General features: G+C 29.5%; 1 protein-coding gene across 2 annotated transcripts; it reads left to right on the top strand.

Annotated features, from left to right (window-relative positions):
• Window positions 1-918: 918 nt before the first annotated feature.
• LOC109817363 (zeaxanthin epoxidase, chloroplastic) lies at window positions 919-11563 on the top strand. 2 transcript variants are annotated; one of them, XM_020382596.3, is made up of 16 exons: window positions 921-1684; window positions 2585-2747; window positions 2896-2970; window positions 3204-3304; window positions 3408-3523; window positions 7798-8009; window positions 8712-8803; window positions 8997-9111; window positions 9222-9325; window positions 9588-9633; window positions 9768-9832; window positions 9937-10023; window positions 10258-10312; window positions 10405-10493; window positions 10588-10672; window positions 11151-11562. In XM_020382596.3, exons 1-16 carry the CDS (start codon window positions 1119-1121, stop codon window positions 11211-11213), a joined length of 2034 nt encoding a protein of 677 aa, XP_020238185.1. In that variant the 5' UTR covers window positions 921-1118; the 3' UTR covers window positions 11214-11562. The 2 variants fall into 2 exon arrangements, with proteins under 2 accessions (XP_082931404.1, XP_020238185.1); XM_083075278.1 differs by lacking the exons at window positions 9588-9633; window positions 9768-9832; window positions 9937-10023 and having other exon boundaries at window positions 919-1684; window positions 11151-11563.
• Window positions 11564-11858: the final 295 nt, after the last annotated feature.

The following is an 11858-nucleotide window of genomic DNA, read 5'->3' as shown; positions in this document are numbered from 1 at the left end:
ATGTCTTTTAAAATATTTTAATTAATCAAAAATATCCTTTTAACAATTTTAGAAAATTTGAAATGTTATAATTTTTTTATAAAAAAAATTTGAATAATTTTTTTATTTATTTAAATAAATAAAAAAATCATGTAAATAATGATTTTATTAAGACTAGTAAAATGGAATCATTCGATATATTTATATTTTATTTAATAAAAATGTTTAAGAATTATCAATATTTATTAAACTTATTGATAATTTGATTGGTCTTTAAATTTCAAATTCTTGAATTTAAGTATTGTGTTTGATAAAAATAATTTATTAAACAAACTTTTTCTCGTAATTTAAGAGTATATTTTTTTTTTTGTCCTGATTTGCAAATATATATATATATATATATATATATATATATATATATATAAATCCCACAATTTTTTTTATACTTTTTTTTCTGATAAATTTCTTCGATACTAAATAATTAAAAAAATTCTTCTTCATTATTTTATCTATGTTTACCATTCCTTCCCTATTTCAATTGTAACAATCGAAGCGTTAATATCTAATCTTCAATCTATAAGTCCAATACGTTGTGGTGCTCCTCCTTCCATGCCGCACGAGGTTAATTTTTTCATCAGAAATGTACTGTACAATACCGACTCTGCAGTCTGCTGCATGGATCAGCTTTTAAATAAAGAAAACTAGTATTATTTTTACATCCAATTATCTTTGAACTATCTAGTGTTCAATGTATATATTCAATGCAGTGGCTGATACGTTTAAATTTCCCACACAAAGACTATGTCATACCGACTAAAATATTAATAAAAACCTATCTTAACAGGTGGCTATATTGCAACTTGATAAAATGGTGCAGTGAACACATGTTCCCGAATTACTAATTAGTGTCGTATCGTGTAGCCTTCCAATTTCTATTTTTAAAGAATGTTTTAGCGGTCCAAAAATGCGGCACAACTAATCAGTTCTTTAGCTTCCTCTTCTATATTTCTTAGCTTGATTTAGTTCCTAATACGGAAAGATAATTTTCCATACGTAATGGAAAAATGCTGATATGAAAGGATCACAATACAAGTTTCAGAAAACACTCAACGATTGAAAATGGTGGTATTAACACCTTGATGGATCACAATACATTTTCTTGGACACACGCAACAAGAACAACAACCATGGCTTCTACCATGTATTACAGTTCTCTTAACCCATCCACACCAGCTTTCTCAAGAACCCGTTTCTCAGTTCCCGTGAACAAAGGGCTTCCACTTGATGCTTCACCTTTTGTTGGCTATAACTGTGGCCTGGGATGCAGAACAAGGAAGCAGAGGAAGAAAGTGATGCATGTGAAAGGTGCAGTGGTAGAGGATCCTCCTGCTGTTTCACCCTCATCACAAGGTGGGAATAGAACCCCTTTGAAGAAGCAGCTTCGGATACTTGTGGCTGGTGGAGGGATTGGAGGGTTGGTTTTTGCTTTGGCTGCAAAGAGAAAAGGGTTTGAGGTAGTGGTGTTTGAGAAGGATTTGAGTGCTGTAAGAGGAGAGGGACAATACAGGGGTCCAATTCAGATTATGAGCAATGCTTTGGCTTCTTTGGAAGCTATAGATTTAGAGGTTGCTGAGGAAGTTATGAGAGCTGGTTGTATCACGGGTAATAGAATCAATGGACTTGTAGATGGGGTTTCTGGTTCTTGGTAAGTTAAAAGCTTAAGTACTTGTTTCATTCGGTAATTTAAGTGTCTTTCTTTTATTCTTGTTCTCTCTTAAAGTACGCAATTGTGATATTCTTATGAATTGTTTTAAGAGTTAATCATCTATATATTGTTAGTGTAAAATTTTTTTACACTAGCAATCAATTATATCATTTAATTGTGTTATATCACTGTAAAATTTTATATTAATAGTATATAAGTGATTAACTCTTATTTTAAAATATCTTAACACGTATTTAGGATTTGTGTGGTAAAACCAAGTTAGCCAAAAGCTTATAATGAATGCTATTGTGACTAATTGGTTTAAGGACAAAACAAAGATATAATATGGTACTCCTTGTGCTTTATTATGATAAAAATTAGTTTAATTTTGATAACATGTAATGAAATTAAAATTCTGATTAGAGAAGTATTCTACTACATGCAAGTTTGAATAGACAAATTTCCATATCACGATAATGGGATTATTTTATGATATTTGTTTGAGGGGATATTTTATAAGAGTTATTTTTACATACAACTTTAAAATGATGAGATATTGTCCGCAAGGCCTCTCAATCATTGGAGTATATTTGTTTTTTATAAGTTGTTATTGACCTAACCATTTATGGAATTATTTTATGGTATTTGTTTGAAGAAATATTTTATAAGAATTATTTTTACACACAATTTGATAATAATAGGATATTATCCGGTTTAGGACTAACTCCTCAGGATTTTGCTTTTGATCATTATCAAAAAGACTTCTCAATTATTGGAGTATGCGTGTATTTTATAAGTTGTTATTTTTTCTCTTATTTTATTGATGCGGAATTTGTTTGTATCCCAACACACGACTGTTACAAAAAATGCCATCTAACAATAGTAGTGGCGTGACATCAGGTTTGTCAAGCTCGATACATTCACACCTGCAGTGGAACGTGGACTTCCAGTCACGAGAATTATTAGTCGAATAGTTTTACAAGAGATTCTAGCTCGCGCAGTTGGGGAAGATGTCATTAAGAATGCCAGTAATGTTGTTAATTTTGTGGACGATGGAAACAAGGTAATTAGAGAAAGCTTCTTGATTGTTTAATATTCTCATTGTGAAGCTTTTATTTCTTATATATTGAATATGCTTTGGCAGGCTAATATGATTAAAATATCATATATTGACGTTTAATAATTTCTCATCCAGCATTTCACAATTTCAGGTAACAGTAGAGCTTGAGAATGGTCAGAAATTTGAAGGAGATATGTTGGTTGGAGCAGATGGTATATGGTCCAAGGTCTTATTAACTCTTCTCTGATTACTATCTTATTCTTTAGCAAATAAGTTTTTCCCATATTAAAGTAAATGTCACACTTAAACATGACAGGTACAGTGGAGTTTATGTGTGTGTTAAACTTGTTCTATCATTGTGAAGTAGTGAATTATTTCAATCATTGTGTCTGTAAGTGGTTCATATGATATAATCATAAATTCTGCATTTCACCTTATTGTAATTTTTGTTAAGAATAGGTGAGGAAGCAGTTATTCGGGCCCTCGGAAGCTGTTTACTCTGGCTATACTTGTTATACTGGCATTGTAGATTTTGTGCCTGCTGACATTGAAACTGTTGGGTATGTTGACTATTATTCATGTATTTTCCATGGATTATGATTATATTTTGTTAATATTACTTATATTGAGTTGAGAAGCTTACTTGAAGTTATCTGTTGGAAGATACCGAGTATTCTTGGGACACAAGCAATACTTCGTGGCTACAGATGTTGGCGCTGGAAAGATGCAATGGTATGCATTTCACAAAGAACCTCCTGGTGGTGTTGATGACCCCAATGGTATGCATTCTCAATGAGTTTGGGATTTCAAACCTGTTAGAGGCACAACCTCTGGAAATGTTAAATTTTTATGTCATCTACTTAGAGATATTTTTTTATTGAAAGCAATTTTAAAACTGTTAGAAAATATATTAATTAATTTTTTTTAAAAATTTTGGCAGTCAAAAACCGTTACAATTATTTCTTCTTCTTTTTTTATTTTTTTATTTTAAATTTCTTAAGAAAATATTTGTGGTTTAAAACTGTCAAAAATATTATTCGAATAAATAAAAATGCTATTTGAATACATTTTATTGTTTACGAATTCGATTTTTATTCGATTACCAAACTTTTATTCCAATAAGAAACTTCTATTCGACTACAAATTCTTTTTATTCTATTATAAAACTTTTTATATTATATTCAAATATGTTTATCTACTTTAAATTTAATTAATTTAAATTTATTATTTTCATTATTTTTAATTAAAAATTAATTACTTAATTTTAATTAGTTATATATTTTATTTCAAAATATTATTTATTCAGTTATATTATTTTTTTATTTAATTGATTAAAATAAAAATAATTAATAAAAATTCATTTTAAAAATATTTATTTTTTATTTTCCTTTTTTACTCTATTTTATTTGTTTATATTTATTTATTTATTTCTTTTTTTAATATATATTTTATTTCTCACATATTTCTCTTCAATCAAATAACCAAATTTTTACTCTATTTATTACCTATTTTCATTCACTTATTTCTCTCTTCTCTATTTCTTATTTATTTCTTTCTTCTCTATCAAACACATCATTAGATAATTGATGTTGACTTTGAATTAATTGTAGCCACTAGCCATAATGAATTTTCAACTGTCATGGTCATGACATATTGATTATTTTTTTGTATATCAAATAGGGATCCGGTTGGCAAAATACTGGAAATCGTAGGACCAATTGAGAAACGATGTTTAGGATAAAAGATATAAGTGTTCAACATACTTGGCCATCAAACCCCTTGGTCAGAATTTGGCACCCACAATGACCGAAGCAAATAGTCAAGACCTTGGTCATAATTCGACCTTCTCGATGATCGAACCCTTGGCTATATACTGAATAATTGAGTCCTTGGTTACAATTGTGCACCTTCAATCACCAAACTCTGGCCTATAGTTCGACACCCTTGATGGCTAAATCATTTGTTGTCTTAAGATCAACATCCTCATTGATCAAGCCCTTGCTCACACATTTGGACACCTTTAGTAGTCGAACTCTTGTTGTTCAACACTTTTAGTCGATTGAATCATGGAAGCCCTATTATAAACATAACTAAATGAAAAAGGAAAGACAATCGATATAATCAAATTCATTAAGAGTATCAACACGCTAAAACATTGTTGAGAATAATATTGTAATATTTAGTAATTACGCATAATATCTTATTTAGGAGAAACAAAATATCCCCAAATCATGTGCGTTGAATGAATTGAACATCTATATAAACCTATCTTGTGGTGTAGTAAAACACATAGTTCAACTCATCTTTTATGCATCTACTCTTTTACTTTCAACATGGTATCTAGAGCCTTATAGTGATATATTTTTAATAGTATATATTATAAAATAGTTTGCTATGATTCATAGTGAAGCTAACCACTTTTTCTTTCATCACATTCGCCTCAAGGATGTTTCTACCTCATTATATAAATGGATGATATTGTTATAAGAAGAAATAATCATCATAGCATTATTCACGTAAAAGTACCTCTCTAATTAGTTCAAGACTAAAGACACTGGTATGCTTAGGTATTTCTTGGGTATTGAAGTTACTCAATCCAAAAGTGGTCTAATAATCTCTTGGATGAAATATGCTCTTGACATCGTTGAAGAAACTAGCCTATTAAATACTAAGCTAGAAGGCACTGCAAAAGAAGAAATGATGAAGGGTTTTCATGGAGGCATTAATGTTGGTACAACAACAAAGCTCATGTAGATGCTACAATGACATCATCAATGGTGGGAGGGTGTCTCCACTATGTTGTGATGACGATGTGGCAATGATTAGGGGTGGAGGAAGAGGATTAACACTCGTTCTCAAAGGTTCATCCATGCTACCTTTGTCAATTTCCAGAGGAAAAGGAATGAAAAAACAAGCCCTTCATTGTGTCTAAATTTTGTAAACTATTGATGATGTACAAGAATAAGGTAATTAGTTGTGACATCATCTACCCTACATACACGTATAATGTATATTTAACAAAATAATGGATATAAAATTAAAAATTATTCCATGCATAATTAACCAAATATAAAATCCAACATAGGTAAAGAGAGTCACATAACAATCTCTCAAAACAAAATCACAAATTGTGGAAATTCAAATATGAACATGAGACCTATTAAAAACATAATGTAGAAAGTAATCTTAGTCTAAGGCCCGATGTCACATATCTTGTCAAAGCATTCCCAACACAAGGTCTAAATCTCATCCTTGGCATCATCAATATCATGATGAGCATTACTTACAATAATATAAATTATAACAAAGACATGGAAACAAGGGGAGTGAGAAACTTCTCACACTACCTCATGGCTTGAGATTAAAGATAGATAACCACACAACATGGCATTTATAAAATAAGCACTTTACAAATAGACACACATTCCACATGGTTGCAATGTAAATAATTCATAATTCATTCTTAACACATCATACAAACACTCTCAAGAATAATAGACAATTATATGCAATATGAAATGCAATAGATATGGAATCTTGATTTGTATGCATGTGGTGTCTATAACAAGATATGCTCAATGCACATATAATGATTTGCCGATTTATGTGTATATGATGCATGTCACAATTGACTCTCTAACATATCATAATGCACTACACATACTCAGTGATTTTTCATACATATGATTTGTCATGCATACTATTTATCATTCATAACAATTCACCATATATTATATTTTTCATACACAATTCAAGTATCTCATTCAATCAATATATTTAAGGACATCCATATTTAACACAAGAATCATCCATATCATCCATTCTATCAATTATTATCAATCATGCCATTAATATACATACTCGCTTCATTAAGCATTGACATTAAGTAACGTGAGGATTTACATTACATCATTGGAATTCAAGGAACATAGATAAAGAAAAAACAAATCAAAACCATAGGGACGCTCAGTGTCAAATCTAATGCTCAACACAAAACTTTTAGAGAACAACCTTTTTCTCTCTGGTTAAGCCACTCTCAACGTGAAACTTAGGCTCAGTTTAAGTCACACTCAACATGAAACTCACGCTTAGCCTGAGGGTCACAGACAACAAGTCTAGCTTTCTACTACCATGATGCTTAGTGTCGAAAATGATGTTTAACGTCATTTTCACGAATAAAAACTCTACAACTTGCAATTTCGTATTTTTTTCTCCAATCCATCAATTTACATACACGAACAGTAGAATACTTCAAAATAATCAAATTATGCAACTAAAAGGCTAGATTGATACATAATTATACTTATATTAATTGCTTGCACAATAACACTCAAACACATCTCCTTTAATTATAAAGTAGGTCACATGGGTTTTTTCTCTTTGTAATTTGCTAGTAGGTGTGAGAAATAAAACATAGTCTCTTTGGTGAACTAGACATGGAAGGTGTCCTCTTTAGGTGGAATGAGATTGAAACTACTTATTTTGTAGATAATAGGATGTGATTTGTAATGACTGTGATTTATAATTTCTTTTTATTTTTTGAAATGTACAAAAAGTGTGTTCTTAGTTTGAATTTGTAAAATTATATATATATATATCATATTCAATAAACTTTACACACATATATGTATATCTTGTTTTATCCTATAATAAATATTGTATCACTAAATCAGACTTGTTTCATATTTAATTTGTATTTGTGCATCATAGTAGTTAACACAATATCTACTTGAAATTATCTAATGAATTATTTTTGTTAAAATTAAATATGGACTTAAATGTCACTTGTCGATTCTATGTATGATTCATTTTCTTTTATTGTTGAGTTTTCACCCATGTTCCTAGACATGGATTATTTATATAAAGTTAGTATTATGGTGTAAAGATGCTAATCAAATAGCCTAGGTTTTATGATATTAATTTAGCATTGGAAATGGAGAAATTGGACAGCCTTGAAAAAATATAAATAAAAATGAATATATTTTCTTCCATTTCTATAAGGAGAAAAGGTTAAATCATTATGTTTAATTTCATAGTTCTTTCTACATGGCAGGAAAAAAGGAAAGACTACTTAATATATTTGAAGATTGGTGTGATAATGTTGTAGATTTGATACTTGACACAAAAGAAGAAGCAATTCTACGAAGAGACATATATGACAGGATACCAACATTGACGTGGGGAAAGGGTCGTGTGACTTTGCTTGGAGATTCCATCCATGCCATGCAGCCAAATATGGGACAAGGAGGATGCATGGCTATTGAGGTAAATATTCTCTTTATCTGGTATTTTTGTTTATTCATCCTTTCTCAATGAATTATGAAATTATTATGAGTTTTATATTACTTATATCAATTTCCTACTTACCCAGACCAAGAGTTAACTAATTAAGGGGGAATTATACTAGATAAATAAAAAAAATATTATTTTAAATATTATATGTTCATACATTTATGATTTATCCAAGTGAGCATAATGTTATTTCAAGTCATAAATTTCATCTATGATTTAGATATCTCTCATTTTCTTTATAGCCATGTGTGTCATCTTACCTACAAAATAAAATTAAACATTATGTTCTAAATTTTTATGTGTTAGTCCAAAAAGTACAAACTTATTGTACCATAAATAATGATTGTTGTAGATGTTATTTTTGTTTTACATAAAAATTATATTACTCATAATAAGAAACATGATAGGGGCTTCTATTTGTCACATTCTCCCTTTATCGCTCATACATACCTAATACACATAAGTTATCATTGATTTTTCGGACTTTGTGTTTCATATACTTTTTCTTAGCTTTTTACTTTAATCAATATACTATTTTTTTTATGAGATTTTGAAATAAACAATTTTATTTTCATCTCTAGACTTTTGTCAGAGCCTTAAAAGGAATTGGTACTCAATGAAACACTCAAAAGTGAGGCAAAAGCCCTTTCTAACAAGATTGTTTTGTCCTTTTAGGATAGTTATCAACTTGCATGGGAGTTGTCCAATGCATGGGAACGAAGTATTAAATCAAGGAGTCCAATTGACATCGATTCTTCCTTAAGGAGGTAACATAGCATTTTGCATTCATGCAAAACGAAATATTAATATTATTAACTTGATTTCAACAAAGAGATGGTTTGTCATATCAACATGGTCTAATAATGTTTCATCTTTTTTAAAATTTGTAAATTTGGTGATAAATATCTTTGGTGATTAATGATATTCATCTTTTGTCCCCATTTCCACTAATGCTTCTAGCTACGAGAGAGAAAGAAGACTACGGGTTGCCATTATTCACGGAATGGCCAGAATGGCTGCATTTATGGCTTCAATTTACAAGAGATATCTATATGTTGGTCTTGGCCCTTTAGAGGTAAGAATTTAAATTTTGTCAATACGAGAATGAAAAAATATAGTAAGGTAAACATTTCAAATTGAAATAATGAGTTACATAAATTCATTATTACTTCCCATATTTTGTAGTTTTTGACTAAGTTTCGGATACCACATCCGGGAATATTTGGAGGAAGGTGTTTTGTTGACACAATGATGTCTTTTTTGTTGAATTGGGTCATAGCTGGAAATAGGTAATGTTTAAAGCCCACTTTTCTTTGGTCATATACTTTTTTATTGTTCTTACTTTGGCCGTATCATTCAACATGCAATTTGAAACTTGCTATAACGGAAAAATGATGAGAAGTTCAAGAAACTAACAATATTGATAACAATATTTAGTTTTTTTTACTTATTTCCAATAAGGCAAAAATATTATGTATCATCATCAATGTAGTTGTGTAAAGTTGTGCAATTTCTTTACTTACCACTTGAAACACGATGCTCCATTTGCAGTTCCAAACTTGAGGGTAGACCACTAAGTTGCAGGCTAACAGATAAAGTACGTTGCTCAAATAATATGTTAATTTTGTATTGCGTTGCTGAGAAGATATTGTATGTCTAGTAATTTATATGTTGATATATATTAAATTTCTTATGATCTAAATGTTGATAAATATTTTATTATTTATGAAGGCAAATGACCAGTTACATAGATGGTTTAAAAATGATGAAGCACTTGAACGTGCCATAAATGGAGAGTATGTCTGTGACCAAATATTTAGGAGTGTCATTCTTTATATATTTCTTATCGCAAATGTAGATCACGTAACTTTTATGTCCACCCTTTTTATTTCAATTGTAGGTGGATTTTGTTACCACGTGGAGATGGAACAAAATTTTCAAAGCCTATAACTTTAAGTCGAAATGATGCAAAATCATTCATAATTGGGTATGCATATTGCTACACTTACCTACAATGCAATGACAAAATAGCTCTTAGATTATACTCATAATTTGCAAATATTAATTTGTAACTATTTTTGGATGTACCTTTGAAACATGAGAATGATCACGATTTTTGGTCATCGATCAATTAGTGGTTTGTAGTTCCATTCCTAATTATTTTAAATATAATGTATTTTTCACTTTCAACCTATTTTCATATATGTTTCTATAATTGCAGGAGTGAACCACTACAAGATCATCAAAGCAATTCCATTATAATACCTTCACCCCAGGTAGAAATTTTATGATGACCTAAATCAAACATGGTTCCACACTTGATATACTTCGACATCATGCAACATAATTAATATTTTCTCATTTTAAGGTTTCTCCCAAGCATGCTCGAATTAATTATAAGGATGGTGCCTTTTTCTTAACTGATTTGCGAAGTGAACATGGCACTTGGATCATTAAGTAAGTAAAAAAAAAATGAAAGGTACTTTGTTTACTTAGAAAAGATTTAAGTATTTGAAAAATTCATTTAATATCATTCTCGTTATGTTTTCAGCAATGAAGGAAAGCAGTATCGAGTACCTTATGATTATCCTACTCGCATTCGTCCATCTGATGTTATTCAATTTGGTTCTAAGAAGGTGAGTTAAAAGGTCTTAAAAATTGATTGTCGTATTCATATTACACATTTGCATCTTCTAGAAACTGTATTAGGTATATGAGATGCCATTGATCAACCTATGACAAAGGCTCTACATTTGTTTGATCAACTAATGAGACTCATACTATAAAAGTTGCACATTAATAGTTGGATGGTTTTATCTCATTGAGTAGTGTTACTTATATATACTTTTATCTCACAATTATTTAAATTTAAAATATTAATTTATTTTAATTTTTATCAATGCCAAAATTTCACTTAATTTTATTTAAATACTTGTGGGAGGTGCACAAAAATTATTCAAGTTATGTTTCTCTTCTCATTTGTTAAAGACAAATATTTATGTTCGATGGCTTACATATAATATTGTATGCATGTTATAAGTTATACTTGCCAGAGTATTTGTAATTTATTTTGAATGGTGACTTATGATACCTAATAATCCAAGTTATGTGCAGGTTTCATTTCGTGTTAAGGTGACAAGATCTGTTCCAAGAGTCTTAAAGAAGGAAAGTGCATAAACTTTGTAGGAAGTATGATTGATTTTATCTAGTTACAATTTGTAAGTTATGGAAAAGTTATACAACTTAAAATGAAAGTAGCAGAGTACTATAAGGTGAAGATAATATAATTGAAGGTTTAATAGTATAAGGTGAAGATAATATAATTGAAGGTTTAATAGTAAAGTTTCTAATCATGGACATGAGTTAGGGGCATACATATCGAGATAAATTAATTTAAAATTATTTACAAAGTACTACATAACATAGTTCAATTCTATGATATAAAAAACTCACGACGGGGAGTTTAACTTATGAGCAACATTGGTCTTGGACATAGTTTGAAGGTGTAACGGCTTAGAGTCCATGGTTGGTAGGGGCTCAAAAAGATTATATATATATATATATATATATATATATATATATATATATATATATATATATATATATATATATATATATATATATATATATATATATATATATATATATATGAAAAATCAAATGACTCTAAGAGTAACTCTTACTTAACTTATTACATTCAATAATTCATATTGTACAATGAATTTTAATGATCCAACGTTAAATTAAAACTCCTTAATGCATAGATCAAGTATATAATTTTTTAAAACTTTTGAAGTTTATTTGATACTTTGTTTCGTTAAT

This window comes from Cajanus cajan, chromosome 5 (genome assembly GCF_000230855.2).
Source record: "Cajanus cajan strain Asha chromosome 5, NIPB_CcT2T_4, whole genome shotgun sequence".
Lineage (NCBI taxonomy): Eukaryota > Viridiplantae > Streptophyta > Magnoliopsida > Fabales > Fabaceae > Cajanus > Cajanus cajan.
Note: the sequence above shows the minus strand (reverse complement) of the source record. Positions and strands in the feature narration are given on the sequence as shown.

What these genes read in the sequence shown, in the direction of transcription:
- LOC109817363 (XM_020382596.3), top strand. Translation starts at nt 1,119, where the DNA reads ATGGATCACAATACATTTTCTTGGACACACGCAACAAGAACAACAACC. An exon ending in CATGGCACTTGGATCATTAA is followed by an intron (nt 10,494 to 10,587) that starts GTAAGTAAAAAA and finishes TTATGTTTTCAG; the next exon opens with CAATGAAGGAAAGCAGTATC. An exon ending in TTCAATTTGGTTCTAAGAAG is followed by an intron (nt 10,673 to 11,150) that starts GTGAGTTAAAAG and finishes AGTTATGTGCAG; the next exon opens with GTTTCATTTCGTGTTAAGGT.